Source organism: Aotus nancymaae, unplaced genomic scaffold (assembly GCF_030222135.1).
Source record: "Aotus nancymaae isolate 86718 unplaced genomic scaffold, 86718_ANA_hifiasm-v0.15.2.pri h1tg000010l, whole genome shotgun sequence".
Taxonomy (NCBI): Eukaryota; Metazoa; Chordata; class Mammalia; order Primates; family Aotidae; genus Aotus; species Aotus nancymaae.
In genome coordinates this window covers 40,559,211-40,582,321 of record NW_026988421.1, presented here as the reverse complement: position 1 = coordinate 40,582,321, position 23,111 = coordinate 40,559,211, and the positions used below count along the sequence as shown (strand labels likewise).

The 23,111-nt window shown below is 36.0% G+C and overlaps 1 protein-coding gene across 4 annotated transcripts in view; it reads left to right on the top strand.

The window, feature by feature from the left end:
• Positions 1 to 915, top strand: part of KIF20B (kinesin family member 20B) — a 68,217-nt gene extending 67,302 nt beyond the window's left edge. For all 4 annotated transcript variants that reach the window (XM_012454754.2, XM_012454755.2, XM_012454753.2 and 1 more), the window contains one exon: positions 661 to 915. In XM_012454754.2, coding sequence (XP_012310177.2) covers positions 661 to 738 — 78 coding nt within the window. In that variant the 3' untranslated portion in view covers positions 739 to 915. The remainder of the gene's footprint in view (positions 1 to 660) is intronic.
• The last annotated feature ends 22,196 nt before the right edge of the window (positions 916 to 23,111 follow it).

Sequence of the window (23,111 nt, the reverse complement as noted above, 5' to 3'; positions counted from 1 at the left end):
AAGTTCTAATTTTCTGTCATGCTTGCATTTGCTTAGTGGATGAAAGTGAAGGTAAAAACGTAATTAAAAGAAATGTAAAAAAAATTAAATCAAAAGGAAGTGGTGAAGAAAAATCAGGAGAAACCTTTTTTGCAACAGTAGCTTTCAGAAATATATGAGATTGACACTTGAATGCAAGAGGTAAAGAATTAGAGTAAATTAGGGCATGCTGTTGTAAGTACCATTCCGTCACTCACTTTTGAGCATCTGTCTGATTAGTACGTAATTTCTTCCCTTGACTGAAAATTGTTTTCTTAGTTGCTATATAATGTGCTTTCTACTTTCTAAGTTACACATTTGTTGCCATGAAAGATCATTTCTTAAAAATTGTTTGAGGCACTTGTCTCCAAATATTTTAGTAATTATTTTAAGCTATATCTGCCTTGAATTCAGTAGATTCTAGGTTAATTCTAGAATTTGATAGTGTAAAATCTTTCACAAAGTCTATTTTTTAAAGAAATTTTTATAGAAGATGGTATATCTCTATTCTAAGAGTAAAAAAATTTTCTAATGTATCATTTTAGTTACTAAGCACATGAACATGTCTTATTCATTATAGACAAGCTTTTATTTTTATTTTCATTACAAGCTCTGAAAAAACTATGAAATTATTAATTTCAGATTTTAATGGACCAGAAAATGAAGGAGAGTGATCACCAGATTCTCAAACGACGACTTCGAGCGAAAACAGCCAAATGAATCACTTATGGAAAATGTTTAATGTAAATGTTTTAGTCATAATCATTGGAACTTGCATCCTGACTTTGTCAAGATAATTGTATATATATATAATGATACATTAAATTGCTCTGCATATAGATTGCAGTTTTATACATAATATAATTTTAATTCAATAAATAAGTAAACATTTGTGTATTTTTATGTCTTTTTAATAATAGCTTCTTTCAAACTGTATTTCCCTATTATCTCAGGCATTGCTTCAGGCTGTTATTCTCATTTATTTTGCAACACAGAATGTACTAGGTCAGGTATTTGGTTTACTTATATTTAACAATGTCTTACGAATTTTTCTTACGTTATGATATACAACTGATTTTACATATCTGTTTGGATTATAGCTAGGATTTGGAGATTAAGTGTGTACAGATCACAAAACATGTATATACATTATTTAGAAAAGATCTCAAGTTATTAATTAGAATGTCTCTTTATTTTGTAAAAATTTTGTAGGTACATAGTACATGTATATATTTACAGGGTACATGAGATATTTTGACACAGGCCTGTAATGTGAAATAAGTACATCATGGAGAATGAGGTATCCATCCCCTCAAGCATTTTTCCTTTGAATTACAAATAATCCAATTACATTCTTTAAATCATTTAAAAATATACAAGAAAGTTATAATTGATTATAGTCACCCTGTTGTGCTATCAAATAGTAGGTCATACTCACTGTTTTTATTTTGTTTTTGTACCCATTAACCATCTTCACCTCCCCCCCACAACCCCGAGTACCCTTACCAGCCACTAGTAACCATCCATCTACTCTGTATGTCCATGAAGTCAGTTGACTTTATTTTTAGATCCCACAAATAAGTGAGAACGTGCAGTCTTTGTCTTCCTGTGCCTGACTTATTAACATAATAATCTCCAGTTTTATCTATGTTGTTGCAGATGACAGGATCTCATTCTTTTTTACGGCTGAATGTTTATGTCTCCCATTTTTTTAATCCAGTCATCTGTTGATGGACATTTAGATTGCTTCCAAATCTTAGCTATGATAAACAGTGCTGAAACAAACATAGGAGTGCAGATATCTCTTCTATTTCCTTTCTTTTGGGTATATACCCAGCAGTGGGATTGCTGGACCATATGGTAGCTCAATTTTTAGTTTTTTGAGGAACCTCCAAATGGTTCTTCATAGTGGATGTACTAATTTACATTCCTACCAACAGTGTACAAGTGGCCCATTTCTCCATATCTTCATCAGCATTTATTATTGCCTACTTTTTGGATGTAAGCCATTTTAACTGGGGTGGAATGATATCTTATAGTTTTGATTTGCATTTCTCTGATGATCTGTGATGTTGATCACCTTTTCATAGGCCTATTTACCATTTTTATGTCTTCTTCTGAGAAATGTCTATCCAAATCTTTTGCCCTTTTTTTTTTTTAAGTCAGTTTATTAGATGTTTTCCTATAGAGTTGTTTGAGCTCCTTACATGTTCTGGTTATTAATCCTTTGTTAGAGGGATAGTTTGCAAATCTTTCCTCTCGTTCTGTGGGTTGTTTCTTCACTTTGTTGATTGTGTTTCTTGCTGTGCAGAAGCTTTAAACTTGAGGTGATCCCATTTGTCCGTTTTTGCTTTGATTTCCTGTGCTCGTGGGATTTTGCTCTAGAAGTCTTTGCCTAGGCCAATGTTCTGGAGATTTTCCTCAATGATTTCTTGTAGTTTCATAGCTTGACATCTTAGATCTACCTCTTTAATCCATTTTAATTTGTTTTTTTGTGTATGGCAAGAGATAGGGGTCTAGTTTCATTCTTTTGCATGAAGATATCCAAATTGCTCAGCACCATTTATTAAAAGACTGTCTTTTCCTTATTGTAAGTTTTTGGCACCTTTGTCAAAAATGAGTTCACTGCAGTTGTATGGATTTTTTTCTGGGTTCTTTATTCTATCCTATTGGTCTTTGTGTCTGCTTTTATGTCAGTATCATGCTGTTTTGGTTACTATAGCTCTGTGGTATAGTTTAGAGTCAGGTAATGTTATTCCTTCAGTTTTGTCCTTTTAGCTTAGGATAGTTTTGGCTGTTTTGGGTTTTTAGTGGGTTCATATAAATTGTAGGATTTTTTTTTCTATTTCTGTGAAGAATGTAATTGGTATTTTGATAGGGATTGCATTATAACTGTAGATTGCTTTGGGTATTGTGGACATTTTAACAACATTGATTTGTTCAATCAATATGTTTTTCCATATTTTGGGATCCTCTTCAATTTTCTTCATCAGTGTTTCATAGTTTTCTTTATAGATATCTTTCACTTCTTTGGTTAATTTTTAGGTATTTAATTTTATGTGTAGCTGTTGTAAATGAGATTACTTTTTAAATTTCTTTTTCAAATTATTCACTGTTGGCATATAGAAATGCCACTGATTTTTGTATGTTGATTTTGTACTCTGCAACTTTACTAAATTTATCAATTCTAATAATTTTCTTGTAGTCTCTATGTTTTTTCAAATACAAGATTATATCATCAGCAAACAAGGATAGTTTGGCTTCTTCCTTTTCAAGGATGCCCTTTATATCTTTTTCTTCTCTGATTGTTCTAACTAGGACTTCCAGTACTAGGTTGAATAGCAGTGGAGAAAGTGGGCATCCTTGTGTTCCAGATTTTAGAGAAAAGGCTTTCAGTTTTTCCCTATTCAGTATGATACTAGCTGTGGGTCTGTCATATATGGCTTTTATTACGTTGAAGTACGTTTCATCTATACCCAGCTTTTTGAGGGCTTTTATCAAGAAGGGATGTAGAATTTTATCAAATGCCCTTTCGGCATCAATTGAAATGATCATAGGGTTTTTATTCTTCATTCTATTGATAAGACGTAGCACATTCATTGATTTGTGTGTGTTGAACCATCCTTGCAGCTCAGCGAAGAATCCAACTTAATCATGATGAATGATCTTTCTAATGTATTGTTGAATTCAGTTTGCTAGTAATTTGTTGAGGATTTTTGGATCAATATTAATCAGAGACATTGGCCTGCAGTTTTCTTTTTGATGTATCTTTGTCTGTTCTTGGTATGAGGGTAATAGTGGCTTTGTAGAATGCATTTGGAAGTATTCCCTCCTCCTATATATTTTAGAATAGTTTGAATAAGATTGATATTAGTTCCTTAAATGTCTGTTAGAATTCAGCTGTGAATCCATTGGGTCCTGGGCTTTTCGTTACTGGCAGACTTTTTATTACGACTTTGATCTTGTTACTTTTTGGCCTTTTCAGATTTTGGATTTCTTCCTGATTCAATCTTGGTAGGTTGTGTGTATGTAGGAATTTTGTCCATTTATTCTAGACTTTCCAATTTATTGACATATAGTTGCTTATAGTAGCCTCTAATTTCTGTGGTATCAGTTGTAATGTCTCCATTTTCATTTTTGATTTTATTTGAATCCTCTCTTTTTTTTTCTTACTTAGTCTGGCTAAAGGTTTGTCAATTTTGTTTAACTTTTCAAAAATCAACTTTTTATTTCATTGATCGTTTGTATTTTTTTCATTTCAATTTTGTTTATTTCTGCTGTGATCTTTGTTATTCCTTCTATTAATTTTGGATTTGGCTTGCTCTTGCTTTTCTAGTTCAAGGTGAATTGTTAGATTATTTATTTGAAGTTTTTCCTCTTTGTTGATATAGACACTTATAGCTATAAATTCCCAGTGAGTACTGATTTTTCTGTATCCCCTAGGTTTTGGTATGTTGTGTTTCTATTATCATTTGTTTCAAGAAATTGTTCAGTTTCTTTCTTAATTTCTTTACTGACCCATTGGTCATTCAGGAGCGTATTGATTTCTGTGTATTTTTATAATTTCAAAAATTTCTCATATTATTAATTACTAGTTTTATTCCATTGTAGTGAGAGAGGATGTTTGATGGTATTTCAGTTTTTTTGAGTGTGTTAAGACTTATTTTGTGAGCTAAAATGTGGTCTTGTCTTTGAGAATGCTCCATGTGCTGAGGATAAAAGTGTATTCTGCACCTCTTGGATGAAATGTTCTGTAAATATCTGTTTAATATTAGACCCATGTGGTCTGTAGTACAGATTAAGTCTGATGTTTCTTTTTTGATTTTCTGTGAAGATCTGTCCAGTGCTGCAAGTGGGGTGTTGAAGTCTCCATTTATTATTGTATTGAGGCCTCTCTCTTTACTTCTAATGATATTTGCTTTATATATCTAATGTACCAGTGTTGGGTTCATACATATTTACCATTGTTATATCCTCTTGTTTAGTTGATCCCGTTTTCATTATATATTATTTGTCTCTTTTTATAGTTATTTTGTCGATTTAGTCTGATATAAGTGTAGTGACTCCTGCTTTTATGGTTTCCATTGGCATGGAATATGTTTTTCCATCTCCTTGATTCAGTCTGTATGTGTCTTTATAGGCAAAGTGTGTTTCTTGTAGGTTACGTAACATATCAATGGGTATTGTTTTTTCATCCATTCAGTCAGTCTGTGTCTTTAGATTGGAGAGTTTATTTATGGTTAATGTTATTGATAAGTAAGGACTCACTACTATCATTTTGTTGTTTTTGTGATCGGTTTTTCCTTCCTGACCTCCTCTAGTGAAGGTGATTTTCTCTAGTAATAATATTTAGATTCTTGCTTTGTATTTTTTCTGTATCCATTATATGTTTTTTTGGTTTGAGGTTACCATAAAGCTTGCAGATACTATCTTATAACCCATTATTTTTACCTGATAACAACATTAATTTTTTACATAAATAAGTAAGATGAATAAAAACTCTGCCTTTTAAGTTCATACCCCTGCTTATTAACTTTTTGTTGTTTCTGTTTGTATCCTATTGTACTGACTGTTTTGAGTTGTAGTTATTTTTGATTGGTTAGTCATTTAGTCTTTCTACTTAAGAGTAGTTTACACACCATGGGTACAGAATTATATAATATTGTATGTTTTTCTCTGTACTTACTACTAGCAGTGAAATTTGTTTCTTCAGGTGATTGTTTATTTCTAAATGTCCTTTTCTTTCTTCCTCCTTTTAGCATTTCTTCTTGGACAGGTCTGGTATTGATGAAATCCCTCAGCTTTTGCTTGTCTGGGAAAGTCATTATTTCTTCTTCATGTGTGAAGGATATTTTCATTGGCTATACTATCCTAGGATAAAAGTATTTTCCTTTCAGCACTTTAAGTGTGTCTTGCCACTGTCTCCTGGCTTGTATGATTTCCACTGAAAAGTCTACTGCCAGACATATTGGAGCTCCTTGTGTATTTGTTTCTTTTTCCTTGCTGCTTTTAGAGTCCCTTCTCTATCCTTGACCTTTGGAAGTTTATTAAATGCCTTGAGGTAGTCTTCTTTGAGTTAAATCTGCTTGGTGTTCTATAACCTTCTTGTACTTGGATATTGATATCTTTCTCTAGGTTTGGGAAGTTCTCTTTTATTATCCCTTTGAATTTCTACCCCTCTCCGTCTTCTTTAAGGCCGATAACTCTTACATTTGTCCTTTTGAGGTTGTTTTCTAGATCCTGTTGTCATGCTTCATTTTTTTTATTCTTCTTTCTTTTGTCTCCTCTGACCATATTTTAAATGTTTGTCCTCAAGCTTACTCACTAATTCTTCTGCTTGATCAATTCTGTTATTAAAGGACTCAGAAGCATTCTTCACTATGCCAATTACATTTTTCAGCTTCAGAATTTGTTTGATTTTTTAAAAATTATTTTAATCCTTTTGTTAAATTTATCTTACAGAATTTATCTGAATTTCTTCCCTGTGTTATCTGGAATTTCTTTGAGTTTCCTTAACACAGCTATTTTGAATTCTCTGTCTGAAAGGTCACATATCTCTATTTCTCCAAGATTGGTCCCTGGTGTCTTATTTAGTTCATTTGGTGAGGTCATGTTTTCCTGGATGGTGTTGATGCTAGTAGATGTTCTTTGGTGTCTGGGCCTTGGAGAGTTAGATATTTATTGTAGTCTTCACTGTCTGGGTTCATTTGTACTTTGCAAATGCTTTCCAGATATTTGAAAGGACTTGGGTGTTGTGATCTAAGCTGTATCTACTTTCAGGGACACCTGAAGCCCAATAACACTGTGGGTCTTCCAGGCTTATAGGAGTACAGCCATGCTGGTTTTGGGCAAGCCCTGGGAGAATTCTTTGGATTACTAGGCAGAGATTCTTGTTCCTTTTTTTTTCTCTCTATTTTGAACCCCTTACAGCTAAGAGTGGAGTGACACAAGCACTCTTGCCACCACCACTGTGATTGCACTGGGTCATACCTGAAGCCAGCACAGCACTGGGTCTTGCCCAAGGCCTGCTGTAACCTCTCCTTGGCTACTGCCTATTTTCACTCAAGACCCCAGGACTCTACAATCATCAAGTGGCAAAGCCAGCCAGGCCTGCGTCCTTCCCATGAAGGCGGTGAGGGCCCCTAAACCCTGGATGGGTCCAGAAGTGTTTTCTGGGAGTCAGGGACTAGAGTCAAAAACCTTAGAAATTTACCTGGTGTTGTATTGTATTGTGGCTAAGCCAGCATTCAAACTACACGACACAGTCTTTCTCACTCATCCCCTTTCCAAAGGGAGAGGAGCCTCACCCTGTAGCCACTCCCCACCCCCATCACAAGGAGTACTACCAGAGTAACACGGATGTTCTCTTAAGGTTTAGGGCCTCTTAAGTCAGCTTGTCTTAAATGCTGCCTGGCCTGCTATCCACCCTTGAGGGCACTGGGCTCCCCTCTGGCCCAGGGGAGTTCCAGAAATTCCATCCAAGAGTCAAGTCCTAGAATTGGGGACCCCAAGAGTCCACTTGGTGCTCTTACCCCACTGTGTCCGTGCTGGTATCTAAGGTGCAAGACAAAGTCTCCTTTACATTTCCCTGTGCTTTCTCAAGCAGATGTTTTACCCCATAGCCACCACAGCTGGTTATGTGCTGAGTCTAGCCTGAAGCCAGCAAGTCTCAGAGATTCACACCCAAGGCCTTCTTGTAGTATCTGGATATTGCTCTAGTTATTAGGGCCCAAAGGCTCTTCAGTTAGCAGGTGAGAAATGCTGGCCAGGATAGTTTTCTTTCCTTGAAGGCATTGGGTTCTCTTCTGTCTTGGAATGTGTCTAGAAGTGTCTTCTGGGAGGGAGGACCTGGAATGGGGGTCTCATGGCTCTGACTAGGGCCCTATCTTGCTGTGGCTGAGCTGATATCCAAGATGCAAGACAAAGTCCTCCTCACTCTTTTCTCACTTCTCAAGTGGCAGGAAGGGGTCTCTTTTGGAGCCATGAGCTGTGTAGCCTGGTGTTAGCGGAGGGGTTATGCTAGCATCCCCTTGACTGCCTCAGATGTCGTGTGCCCTTCCTGTCCACTGTTTCTGGGCCTAATTCAGCACTAAGACTGTCCCAGGAGTTGCTGTCCTTATGGCCTAGACTGCCTTTCAAGTTTACTTGGAGACACAGAGTCCTATAGCTGGCGTTGGTGAAGTTTGCAGGAAGTCAAGTTCTGACTGCTGATTTTGGTGGTTCCCCTCTGGTTAGGGCTGGTTTAATTGCTTTCTCTGTAGGTGGGTGTCAGCTGAGCTTTGACTCAGCTTTCCTTTCTGCTGTAACAGGACATCACTGAGTTCAGTGCCTCATAATTTTCTGTGTTCTTCCTCAGCGCCCAGAGAAGCTGTCAATACCATGCTGCTACGGTGGATAGGGAAGGGTGGCATAGGTGATTCGGGACTTTTTTTTTGTCTCTTTAGTGCCTCTGAGCTATATGAAGTTAAAACCACTTATGAGTTCTCACCTGATTTTTGGTTCTAATGAAGGTGTTTTTTCTGTGTAGATAGATGATAGTTGTTAACTTGGTGTCCTTGTCAGAGGTCGATTGGTGGAGCTTTCTATTCTGCCATCTTGCTCTACCACCTCTTGTCTTTTATTTTTTAATAATACAGTTGGCATTCTGATTTTTTTCAGGACACAGAAGATTAGACATAGAAAATTAGAAAGAAGAGAAAGCATCTAGAAGCCAAAACAATGACAGTTAGAAAAGAAAGATAATTTAGACCTGGAGGGACATTAGAAATACATTTTCTTCATTTTACAGATGAGAAAACCAAGAACCATAACGTTTACTTAATTCTACAAGGTCATACAATTAAGGTGTATTGAGTTATTGGTTTAAAAAAACACCAATAAAAGACAAAAAAACACAAAGTAAAGCAGAAACCTTAAGAATTATTGCTAACTGGGGCTTTTAAATTTAGGAACATAACATTGATACAGTTAAAACAAAGATTTTATTGAATTTTAGCATTGTTGACTTGATTATTAAAATGATGACCCTGAGTCAGTAAGGCAAGTTATCTTAAATTCTTGTTTAGGAGCTCCACACCTTATATTTAGAGAAAATTTCCATTAAAGACATTATATCAACACAGCCTTTTTAAAGCGTTAAAATGTTTTCATTTTGCTATCTAGAAAAAAGTAGTTGGTCTTCATTATTCATGGATTCTATATTTGTAAATTTGCTGACTGCTAAAATCTATTTGTATACCCTAAATTAATGCAGTGCTTTTGTAGTCAGTTGTGGATATGTGCACAGTGGCAAAAATTTGAGTTTCCCAACATGTACATTCCCAGCTGGGGTTGAATAAGATAAACACTCTACCTTCTTGTTCCAGCTATCATACTGTAAATAAGTGTCAGCTAGTAATCAGAATGCCTGCTGGAACAAAAATCAGCACTTTTAGAGGAAGATACAATGCAGATTTTTGACAACATCTTTTTTTTTTTGAGATGGAGTTTTGCTCTTGTCACCTAGGCTGGAGTGCAGTGGTATGATCTTGGTTCACTGCAACCTCTGCCTCCTGGGTTCAAGCGAGTCTCCTGCCTCAGCCTCCCGAGTAGCTGGGATTACAGACATGCACCATCATGCCTGGCTAATTTTTGTATTTTTCATAGAGATGGGGTTTTACCGTGTTGGCCAGGCTGGTCTCAAACTCTTGGCCTCAGGTGAGCTGCCTGCCTTGACCTCCCAAAGTGCTGAAATTACAGATGTAAGCCACAGTGCCTGGCCGACAACATACTTTTTTAAATGTAATGTATATAGTAAAAAATTACTAGGTATGGAAAGAAACAGGAAAATCCTACAGTAAAAACAGAAGGCAATCAAGAAAATCCTTGTCATTGCTTAAATGTTGAATTCTGCAAAATCTTTAAAGGAGCTATTATGCACATGTTCAAGGATGTAAAGGAAATGTCATCTTAATGAGTAAAGCGATAAGGAAAGAGAAATGGAAAGTACAAAGATAAAAACAAACAGAATTTTACAACAGAATGGTAAAATAATGAAAAATCCACTAGATAAAATTAAACATAGATTGGAGGTGTCCGAAGAAAGTGTCAGTGAACTTGAAGACAGATCAATGTAAATTATACAATCTGAATCAAGGAGATTGAAAGGAGAAAGCAGAGCCTCGGTGTCCTGTGGAACAATATCAAAAGCTAACAGAACGTGTAGTTGGAGATTCAGAAGATAAAATAATGAAAATAAGGCGGGAATAAACTATTTGAAGAAATAATGGCCCACAATTTTTCCAACTTCTATGAGGATATATTGACTTAGAAGTCCTGCAAATCCAAACTAGGATAAATCCAAATAAAACTGCACTTACGAAGATCATTGTCAAACTGCTAAAAACCCCATGAAGAGAATATCTTGAAAGCAAAAGCAACCTGAAAAAATAAACAACAAAAAAAAACACATTGCATACAACTGATGACTGAAAGGAAATATATTTGCAATACATTAATCAAAGAATTTATAGGAAGATATAAGGAACTCGTAACATTAAAATGAAACACAATCCAATGAAAATCTCGTAAAACACTTTAATAGGTGCTTCACTAAAAAAGATACAGGCAATAGTCAGAATGCATATGAAAAGATATGGGAAGTAATTGGTTATCAGGGAAATGCAAATTAAAGCCATAAGGAGAGGCAAAACTATAGGGAGAAAAGGAAGATTAGTGATTTCCTGGAGGCTAGAGTCAGGATGTGGAATCAAAGGGCACAAGAACCTTTATGGAAATAGATCTGTTCTATACTTTGATTGTTGTGTATGTTAATAAAAAGCTATCCTTTTGAATTGAGTGAATTTTACTGTATGAAATTTACCTCAGTAGAAAGCTAAAAAAGGCAATATTCTCTCTCTTTCTCTCTCTTACACACACACACACACGATACCGTTCCTTAGAGACTAGAATAGCTAAATTTAGAAAACTGGCATTACAGAATAAATCTTTCGGGCTTCTAGCACATATTTTTTGCCCCTTGCTATAGAGTTAATATTTTCTTTATTATAAAAAGATCGTATTGTGGATAAGCTTTTAGACACATCTTTTGACAAAGAACTATAAGATGGTGAGTTAGAAATACAATTTATAATTGAAGCATTTTTTTAAAGTTCACTTGAGAATATGAGTTTTAATAATTCTACTTTATGAGAAGCAGATTTTGGGACAGTTTGAAATTCCATAGTGTTACTGGCCAAAGAATTGGACAAAACACAAAAACAAAGCAAGGAAAGAACGAAACAACAAAAGCAGAGAGTTATTGAAAACAAAAATACACTCCATAGGATGCAAGCAGGCCCAAGCAAGCTGCTCAAGAGCCCAGTTACAGAATTTTCTGGGGTTTAAATACCCTCTGGAGGTTTCCCTTTGGTTACTTGGTGTACACTCTATGAAAATGAAGTAGTGGCCCACAATCAGTCTGATTGGTTGAGAGAGAGTACCAATCAGAGGTGAAGTGACAAAGTTACACTGTATGCAAACGTCCGATTGGTTGCGGAGAGTGAGGCTGAAGTGAAGTTACAAAGTTATTTATACCCAGTCAGATGAAGACTTGGCCAGCCACAAGCCTGGTTGGGTGCAGAAGGGTACCAATCAGAGATACTTTAAATTTTTAATCTGCTACATAGAAAAAGTGGTGGGTGTTGCAAAGGGAGTAGCTTCTGGTCCTTTTGTTACTTGAGTGTGGAAAGTTGAGGTTTTACTTTTGATTTAGTTCTAGGAAGTCTGTGTGAATTGACCTTAGGTGCCGTGTCTCCAGGCTCTATTTTTCCTCAATAGATGATACTGGAAATGGTGTATACATTGAATTAATTCTAAATGCTGTAGGGAAGATCATTAGAGGAATTGTGTTGTGAAGCCTTTTTGTAAAGGAAATAAATTTTATATAGTAGAATCACTTTCTGTTTTATGAATTTAAAATTTTATTTTTTTCTTACAGAAGGTTACGCCTGTATGTGATTACAAGTCATTTAGCAAATGCTTACCAAAAATCGGTGATATCTAAAAGCATAAGAGAAGAAAGGCATTTATTTTATCTCTAAAAATGGAGATAGGATATGGCTACTGCATTCGTCTTTTATTGTGATTTTTTAGTCTTCAGTAGTATACAAGAGAGATTAAGAATATTAAAGTCAAGGAAATAACTCCAAAGAAATTCAGGAAAATATGATTTATTGGTGGGCATGTTAAATTATGTTTTATCCCAATGGCTTTTCAGGAAGTTTGTTCATCACTTGGTTTTTGTAAAGTCACAGTCCAATATACTGAATATTCTCACTGACCTGAGTCTTCCTATTATCACAGTCCAAAGGAGGAACAATAAATGAGATGTCCTGGTTAACCTAATCTACTATATGAAATTGCACTTCACCTCCTAATTGCCTGGCCTTCCTAATCTTGATCTTCCCTTCACTATTTTGGATCCAGATAGAAGTTCTTCAGGTATTAATTACTTCATCTCTGCTTCTAGCCATCACTACAGCTGTAATTGCAGCAATTGCAGTTTAATCAAAATGGGCATTTTTCTTCCTCTCCATGTATTTTGTAAAGCATATAGGCTGCAATATGCTTACACGTAAGCATCTAGGTTGCTTTGGCCAAATCCCAGAGTGACCAAATGGGACATTCCATGGGAACTTTTTTTTACTGGCTGATTTGATTCCTCAAAGTCCTTAATTTATTATAGATGACTTACACTTTTGAAAAAATATTTGGCCTCTGTCAGAGTCTTGCATACACATTAAAGTTTCTGGTTTCCCCAAACATAGAACTCACTAAAAAATTTAGTCTTTCCTTAAGCCTGTTTCCCTCATTTTGACTTAAAAAAATTTTTTTTATTATTAACTTTATTTCAATATGTTTTAGGCAAACCAGTGGTGTTTGGTTACATGAATAAGTCCTTTAGTGGTGATTTATGTGATTTTGGTGCATCCATCACTTAAGTACTGTACACTGTACCCAATATGTTGTCTTATATCCCTCACCCCGCTCCTAGCCTTTCCCTGAATCCCTAAAATCCATTGTATCATTCTTATGCCTTTGTATCCTCATAGCTTAGCTCCCACTTATGAATGAGAACATATGGTGTTTGGTTTTCCATTCCTGAGCTACATTACTTAGAATAATGGTCTCCAGCTCCATTCAGGTTGCTGCATATGCCATCGTTTCATTCCTTTTTATGGCTGAGTAGTATTCCATCATATCCTACATTTTCTTTACTCATTGGTTGATGGATATTTAATTACATGGTTTACTCATTGGTTGATGGTTACATATTTTTGCAATTGTGAATCGTGCTCCTATAAACGTGTGCATGTGTCCTTTTCATATAGTGACTTGTTTTCCTCAGGGATACATAGTAGTGGGATTGCTGAATCAAATGGTAGTTCTACTTTTAGTTCTTTAAGGAATCTCCACACTGTTTTCTATAGTGGTTGTACTAGTTTACATTCCCACCAGCAGTGAGAAAGTGTTCCCTTCCCACTACATCCATATCAACATCACTTATTTTTTTGTTTTTAGGTTATGGCCATTCTTGCAGGAGTAAGGTGGTATTGCATTGTGGTTTTGATTTGCATTTCCCTGATAATTAGTGATGTTGAGCATTTTAAATATCTTTGTTGCCCATTTGTATATCTTCTTTTGAGAGTTGTTTATTCATGTACTTAGCCCACATTTTTGGGGTGGGGGAGTAGATAACAAGGCAAATATTTTCTATTCTTTTTTAAAAATTTTATTTTTCTATAGGTTGTTGGGATACAGGTGGTGTTTGGTATTAAGAATAAGTTCTTTAGTGGTGATTTGTGAGATTTTGGAGCACCCATCACCTGAGCAGTATGTACTGCAGCCTATTTGTAGTCTTTTGTTCCTCACCCCACTCCCACCCTTTCCTCCAAGTCCCCAAAGTCCATTTTATTATTCTTAGACCTTTGAGTCCTCATAGCTTAGCTCCCACATATCAGTGAGAACATACAATGTCTGGTTTTCCATTCCTGAGTTACTTCACTTAGAATAATAGTCTCCAATCTCGTCCAGGTTGCTGTGAATGCTGTTAATTCATTCCTTTTTATTGCTGAGTAGTATTCCATCATACCACAGTTTCTCTATCCACTTGTTGAGCCCATATAGCCAAAGCAAGAGTGGGCATTTGGGTTGAATCTGATCCATGATTTTGCAATTGAGAATTGTGCTTTTAGCCCACTATTTGATGGGATTTTTTTTTCTTGCTGATGTCTGGATATTAGTTCTTCATTGGATGTGTAAATTGCAAAGGTCTTCTTCAACTCTGTGGGTTTTCTGTTTACTCTGCTGCTTGTTTCTTTTGCTGTGCAGAAGGTTTTTAGCTTAATTAAGTCTCATCTATTTGTTTTCATTGAATTTCTTTTGGGTTCTTGGCCATGAAGTCTTTGCCTAAGCCAGTGTCTAGAAGGGTTTTTCCAATGTTATCTTCTAGAATTTGTATGGTTTCAGGTCTTATATTTAAGTCTCTGATCCATCTGGAGTTGATTTTTATATAAGGTGAGAGATTAGGATCTAGTTTTATTCTTCTACATGTGGCTTGCCAATTATTACAGCACCGTTTGTTGAAAAGGGTATCCTTTCCCCCACTTTATATCTTTGTTTGCTTTGTCAAAGATCAGTTGGCTGTAAATATTTGGGTTCTCTATTCTGTTCCATTGGTCTGTGTCCCTATTTTCAGACAAGTACCATGCTGTTTTGGTGACTATGGCCTGATAGTATAGTTTGAAGTTAGGTAATGTGATGCTTCCAGATGTGTTCTTTTTTGCTTAGTCCTGCTTTGGCTATGTGGGCTCTTTTTTGGTTCCATATCAATTTTAGGATAGTATTTTCCAGTTCAGTGAAGAATGATGGTGGTATTTTGATGAGAATTGCATTGAATTTGTAGATTGCTTTTGACAGTATGTCATTTTCACAATATTGATTCTACCCATCCATGAGCATGGGATGTATTTCCATTTGTTTGTGTTGTCTATGATTTTTTCTTTCAGCAATGTTTGTAGTTTTCCTTGTAGAGATCTTTCACCTCCTTGGTTAGGTATATTTCTAAGCTTTTTTTTTTTTTTTAAATCTATTGTGAAAGGGGTTGAGTTTTTTATTTGATTCTCAGCTTGGTCACTGTTGGTGTATAGCAGAACTACTGATTTGTGTACATTAATTTTGTGTCTTAAAACTTTGCTGAATTCACTTCTCAGTTCTTGGAGCTTTTTGGAGGAGTCTTTAGGGTTTTCTAGGTATACAATAATATCATCAGCAAACAGCCACAATTTGACTTCCTTACTACCAATCTAGATGCCCTTTATTCCTTTCTCTTGTCTGATTGCTCTGGCTAGGACTTCCAGTACTATGCTGAATAAAAGTGTTCAAAATGAACATCCTTGTTACAGTTCTCAGGTGCAATGCTTTCAGCTTTTCCCCATTCAGTATAATGTTGGCTGTGGGTTTGTCATACATGGCTTTTATTACGTTAAGGTGTATTCCTTGTATGCTGATTTTACTGAGGGTAAAGGGATGCTGAATTTTGTCAAATGCATTTTCTCCATCTATACAGATGATCTGTGATTTTTGTTTTTAATTCTGTTTATGTGGTGTATCACATTTATTGACTTGCATATGTTAAACCATCTCTCCATCCCTGGTATGAAACCCATTTGATCATGGTGGATTATCTTTTGATATGCTGTTAGATTTGGTTAGTTAGCATTTTGTTAAGGATTTTAGCATCTATGTTCATCAGGGATATTTGTCTGTAGTTTTCCTTTTTTGTTATGTCCTTTCCTGGTTTTGGCATTAGGATGATACTGGCTTCATAGAATGATTTAGGAAGGATTCTCTTTTTCTTTATCTCATGGAATAATGTCAATAGGATTCTTCTTTGAATGTCTGATAGAATATAGCTGTGAATCTGTTTGGTCCTGGACTTTTTTGTTGTTAGCAATTTTTTTTCTTATCATTTCAATCTAGCTGCTTGTTATTGGTCTGTTCAGAGTTTCTGTTTCTCCCTGGTTTTATCTAGGAGAGTTGGATATTTCCAGGAATGTATCCATCTCCTCTACGTTTTCTAGTTTATATTCATAAAAGTGTTCATAGTAGCCTTGAATAATCTTTAGTATTTCTGTGGTATCAGTTGTACTATCTCCCATTTCACTTCTAATTGAGCTTATTTGGATTTTCTCTCTTCTTGGTTAATCTTGCCAATGATCTGTCAATTTTATTTATCTTTTTAAAGAACCAGTGTTTTGTTTCAGTTATCTTTTGTATTTTTCTTGTTGTTTCAATTTCATTTAGTTCCGCTCTGATCTTTGTTATTTCTTTTCTTCTGCTGGGTTTGAGTTTGATTTGTTCTTGTTTCTCTAGTTCCTTGAGGGCTGACCTTAGATTGTCTATTTGTGCCCTTTCAGACTTTTTGATGTAGGCATTTAAGGCTATAAACTTTCCTCTTAGCACCATCTTTGCTGTATCCCAGGGGTTTTGATAGATTTTGTCACTATTATAGTTCAATTCAAATAATCTTAAAATTTCCATCTTGATTTCATTGTTGACCCACTGATCATTCAGGAGCAGATTATTTAATTTCAATGTATTTCCATGGTTTTGAGGGTTCCCTGGCGTAGATTTTCAATTTTATTCCACTGTGATATGAGAGAGTACTTGATACAATTTTCAATTTTCTTAAATTTATTGAGACTTGTTTTATGGCTTATCATAAGGTTTATCTTGAAGTATTAATGTTACATGTGCTGATGCATAGAATGTATATTCTATAGTTGCTGGATAGTGTGTCCTATAAATATCTGTTAAGTCCATTTGTTCTAAGGTATAATTTAAATTCATTGTTTCTTTTTTAACTTTTTGTTTCGATGACCTGTCTGCTGCTGTCAGTGGAGTATTAAAGTCCCCCACTATGATTGTGTTGCTGTCTATCTCATTTCTTAGGTCTAGTAGTAATTGTTTTTATAAATTTGGGAGCTCCAGTATGAGGTGCACCTATATTTAGAATTGTGATATTTTCCTGTTGGATGAGTTTTTTAAATCATTATATAATGTCTCTTTTTCTATTTTTATTTTTTATTTTTTATTATTTTGCTGTTGTTCCTTTAAAGTTTGTTTTGTCTAATATAAGAATAGCTACCCCTCCTTGTTTTTGGTGTTCATTTGCATGAAATATCCTTTTTCCACCCCTTTACCTTAAGTTTACATGAGTCCTTATGTGTTAGGTGAGTCTCTTGATCATAGCAGATACTTGGTTGTTGAATTCTTTTTATTCTTCCAGTTTGCGTCTTTTAAATGGAGCATTTATGTTATTTACATGCAATGTTAGTATTGAGATACATACTATTCTGTTCATCATGCTATTTGTTACCTGAATACATTTTTATTTTTTCATTGTGTTTTTGTTTTATACGTCCTGCGGTATTTATGCTTTAAGGAGATTCTATTTTGGTGTATTATGAAATGTGTTTCAAGATTTAGAACTCCTTTTACTAGTTCTTATAGTGGTAGCTTGGTAGTGGTGAATTCACTCAGCATTTGTTTGTCTGAAAAAGACTATCTTTTTTTCACTTGTGAAGCTTAATAGCTTAGTTTTGCTGAATACAAAATCCCTGGCTGATAATTATTTTGTTTTAGGAGGCTAAAGATAGGGCCCTAGTCCCTTCTAGTTTGTAGGGTTTCTGCTGATAAATCTGCTGTTAATATGATAGGTTTTCCGTTTTAGGTTACCCAATGCTTTTGCTTCATAGCTCTTAAGATAGTTTCCTTTGTCTTGACTTGAGATGACCTGATGAGTATGTGCCTACGTGATGATCTTTTTGAAATTAATTTCCCAGGTGTTCTTGTGTTACATGTCTAAATCTCTAGCATGACCAGGGTAGTTTTCCTTGATTGTTATCTTAAATATGTTTTCTAAACTTCTAGATTTCTCTTCTTTCTCGGGAACACCAATTATTCTTAGATTTGGTTGTTTAGCATAATCTCAAACTTCTTGGAGGCTTTGCTTTTGTTTTCTATTCTTTTTTCTTTGTCTTTTTTAGATTGGGTTAATCTAAAAGCCTTGTTTTCAAGGTCTACAATTTTTTCTTCTATTTGTTGATTCTGTTGCTGAGACTTTTCAGTGCATGCATTTCTCTAAGTGTGTCCTTTATTTCCAGAAGTTGTGATTGTCTTTTATTTATTCTATTTCACTGAAGTTTTTTTCTTTTCATATCTTATACCTTTTTTAAAAAATTTCGTTAAGTTGGACATCACCTTTCTTTGGTGCTTCCTTGATTAGCTTAATAATTGACCTTCTGAATTCTTTTTCTGGCAATTCAGAGATTTCTTCTTGGTTTGGATTCATTGCTGGTGAGCTAGTGTGATCTTTTTGGGAGTGTTAACCTTGTTTTGTCATATTACCAGGATTGTTTTTTCTGGTTTCTTCTTTGAGTAGACTATGTCAGAGGGAAGATCTGGGGCTCAAGGGCTGCTGTTCAGATTCTTTTGTCTCACGGGGGTGCTCCCTTGATGTGGTGCTCTTCCCCTTCCCCTCGTGATTTGGTTTCCTGAGAGCCAAACTGCAGTGGTTATTTCTCTCTGGATCTAACCACCCAGCAGAGCTACTGGGCTCCAGGCTGCTACTGGGAAGTGTGTTTACAACATCCTGTGATGTGAACCATCTTCAAGTCTCTCAGCCATGAGTATCAGCGCCTGCTCTGGTGGAGGTGGCAAGAGAGTGAAGTGGACTCTGTGACAGAGTTCTTGGTTGTAGTTTTGTTTATTGTGCTAATTTTGTGTTGGTTGGCCTCCAGCAAGGAGGTGACACTTTCAAGAGAGCATCAGTTCTGTTAGTATAGGGAGGATCAGGTAGTGGGTGGGGCCATAGAGCTCCCAGGAGATTATGACCTTTGTCTTCAGCTACTAGGGTAGGTAGAGAAAGACCATCAGGTTGGGGCAAGATTAGGTGTGTTGAGCTCAGACTCTCCTTGGGTGGGGCTTGCTGTGGTTGCTGTGGGGTATGTAGGTGTGGTTCTCAGGCCAATGGAGGTACATTTCCAGGGGTATTATGGCTGTCTTTGCTGTGTCATGCAGGTCTCTAGGGAAGTGGGAGGAAACCGGCAGTTACAGGCCTCACACAGCTCCCATACAGCCCAAAAGGCTAGTCTCACTCCTACTGTGCCCTCTCAATAGCACTGAGTTTATTTCCAGGCAGTGGGTGAATGGGGCTGAGACCTTGCCCCAGGCTACCTGCCTCCTAGCTGAGAAAGCAAGCAGGGCTTTCAGGTTTTGTGCTTCCCCACCTGTACAGCTTCTGTGCTGTGTCTACACTCCCTATTAATCCCCTTCCCCATGTTCTGTCCAGGAAACTTTGTGTTTTGTCAAAATGGTTACAAAGTTCAGTTGGACATTTCCTTCTCCCTGTAGTCTTTTCCCAGTTCCTCTGGCAGCTCTCCCCAAGGACTCCTGTGAGACAAAGTCAGAAGTGGCTTCCCTGGGAACCAAGAGTGCCCACAGTGCTCTTTCTGCTGCTTCGTCTACACTTGTATTTTACTTGGCTCTCTAAATTTGTCTCAGCTCCAGGTAAGGTCAACTCCTTCTTCTGTGATTTGGACCTTCAGGTTCCCCAGTGAGGTTGTGTGTTTGGGGCAGATGATCCTTCTTTCCACTTTGATAATTCACAGTTTTTTGGCTGTCTCCAGGTACCTGCAGCAGCAGTCTGCTTCCTTCAAAGGATCTGTGGATCATCTCAGCTTTCCTGGTATGTTCCTGTGATAGATCTTGGAGCAAAAGTTTATTATGTGAGTCTCCACACACTGCTCTGTCTGAGTGGGAGCTGCAAGTTAGTTCTGCCTCCTATCTGTCATTTCTTTTTCTAGTGTCCTGGCTAGTAACTTCTGAGTGGAATGATGCATCATTTACATGTCACTTCAGCCTGAGGAGTAGAGCCCTTCTGACCTTGCAGCTTATTTTCTGAGCTCTTGCACTGAGATGGTGGCACCTGTGTACTGAGGCATTGAAAGGAGAATAGCTGCCTGCTGACTTGCTCAGCCTACAGAGGACTTGGTGTCCATTTTGACTTCCTGAACCTAAGGCTTGCACTAGCATAGCCTTTTCCAATTAATAGTACATACAATAAAAATGATTGCTTTTTTGGCTGTAGTTAGCTAATAGCTTTGTTAGTTTAGTGTTTTGGTTCTAAAACACATTTAAAATTTTCTTTTGTTATACATTCCATGTAGATTAAGGGCATAAATCCATGTAAAATAACAAGTGGACCTCATGGTATTGACTCAGCATGATTAAGTTCTCTATAGAATCTGGAGACAGATTTAGAGACCCAATTTCAGATATGTGATTTCTGTTCAGTTTGTATACCAATTAACAAGAAGATGATTGATGGTTGCTAGTCCTATGAAACAGTAGTAGTTAGGTGGTATATGTCCTAGTGGTATGTAGTCTAAGAGCAAAAATTTTATCCTAAGACTTAGCCTACTTGTGTCATCACTCTATACACTATTTATTCTGGGACTCTTCTTGCTCTTAGATGACAATTTAAAAAATTGTCATTTCTTTAATTGATATTTGTATCTATGTCACACAAAGGGCTTGAATTTGTGTGTCCATCATTTAAGCCCACTTTAGCCCATATGTGTTTCTCAATGTTATAAAACATGCATTTTCTACTAAAGAGTATCTATTTTGAGAGTTTGTCAGAGAAACTGATGCAGAACCAAGCGGCCAGTTTTGTGTTTTTATTTCCTATATTGCCTCATTTATAACAGTAATACATGATCCTCCACATTTTCCCAATATTGTTCAAACTGCATTTTCTAAAAGTTAAGATCTTCTGAGGATTTTTTGTTTTGTAAGCTATGTATCTATGAATACTTTTAACTACATGTCATAAATAACAAAAACAATTTAAAAAAAGAATTGTTGCTAGTGACAACACTAACATCAAGGAAATTTTGTTTAGATTGGGAAAATAAAACAGGTGTTTCAGCCCTAAACTAGGTAATTTTATTACTCTTAGTCTTGACAGACATTGATTCTTCATGAAAAATATAAATTCTTACCATTACTTTAGAAGACCTTTTTAATATGCTATTAAAAATGTTCATAAAAAGTTGACTATGAGTATCAAAACACCAAAAAGTCATACTTGAGATATAATATGTATATTGGTTATTGGTCTGCTAAAGTTAAAACTCATTTTTGAAATTTTTAATGGAAAGAAGAAAAATAGATTTTAAATGTTTTCTCAAGTGTTTTGAAACACTGAAAAAATTTTAAGACAAGGTACTTATCTTTGACCGATGATCCAGTAGACCAGGGGCTGTTTATTAAGCCACAGCCATGACCATCCACTTACATATTAACTGTGGTTGCTTTCCTGCTATTCAGTAGTCCTTTCTTACCCTTGAGGGATAAATTCCAAGACCTCTAATGGATGCCTGAAATTGCAGATACCAAACCCTATGTATATTATGTTTTTCCTGTATAAACATACCAATGATAAAGTTTAATTTATAAATTAGGCACAGTAAGAGATTAATAATAATAAAACAGAACAGTTATAACAATATGCCAGCATCATTACTCTTGCACTTTGGGGCCTTTATTAAGTAAGCACTGTGATAACTGATGGTCAATCTGATAATCCAGAGGGCTACTAAGGAATTAGTGGGAAGTGTTCACAGTATGGATGATTCACATCCTGGGTTGGATAGTGTAGGGTTTCAACACACTATTCAAATAGGGCACAACTTAAAACTTATAAATTGTTTATTTCTAGAATTTTCCATTTAATATTTTCAGACCATATTAAACCATGGTTTGCTACGGGTTACTAAACCTACAGAAAGTGGAACGAAGGATAAGTAGGGTGACTACTATATCTTGATAAAGACGGAGCCATTATCCATTGAAATTGGTTTGAGAAAGTTTTAAAAAGGATAGCGATCTTTTTCAATCTGTTTATTTTATGTCTTCCAGAATATGTAAAAAATAATCCACGCTACATACATAACTTCTACAATTGTATATGTGCCTTGAATGTATTTTCCCTAAAGATTATCAACTGTGGGTTTGACAAGTGAATATTAAGTAAATCTGTGATAATTTTTTAAAAAAGGTGAGCTCAGAAAGAAGCAGATCCTGGCAAAGTCAGTTTTAATGATGAAAAAATGGAGGAAAAAAACAGGGCCTGAGTGGGCACCCAAGGCACTTGAGGGACCCGTGCTCTTTGGCAAGTATTGGCATTCATGGGAAGAAAGGAGAGTTAAATGAGAATATACATAAGAAAGTTGCCCATAAACACATAAAGTATCAAAATCAGACAGAAACTACAGTCGTCCCTTGGTATCCTTGGTGCATTGGTTCCAGGACTCCAGCAAACACCAAAACCTGTGGATGCTCAAGTATTTGCACATAACCTACACACCTCCCCCCATATTCTTTAATTCATCTCTAGATTACTTACAATACAAATACAATATAAATGTGATGTATAGTTGTGCTGTGTTGTTTTAAAATTTACATTGTTTATTTAAAAAGTATTTTTGGTCTGTGGTTGGTTGGATCTGTGGCTGTAGAAGCTGAGGACATGAACGGTGGATTGTATTTGGCAGTTTGATCCAGGGACAAGTCTGTGTGTGTATTTGTATGTCTCTGCCAGCACATTCTGCCTCGTTATAGGGAGAGTTGCACAGGAAGCAATTTGGAGTTAGATTTTAGGTTTCTTATATTGCTAGCTGCTCATTGGTGATTGCTGCTCTGAAAGATGTAAAAGGATCTTTGGAAGATGATATAGATTTACCTATATAGATTGCTTTTTTTACTTTATGGAAGTCTTATACAAGGAATGGTTTATCCAGTATTTGTCACTGATCTGGAACTTTTTCTAACTCAATAGTTCTTAATCTTATTTACACAATAAAGTTGCCTACAAGTCTTTTAAAAAAAAATACTAACCCTGATTCTATCCTACACATTCTAATTGAATTGGTGTGGGGAGGAGCTAGGTATTAGATTGTTTACAAGCACCCTTCTAATCCCAAAGT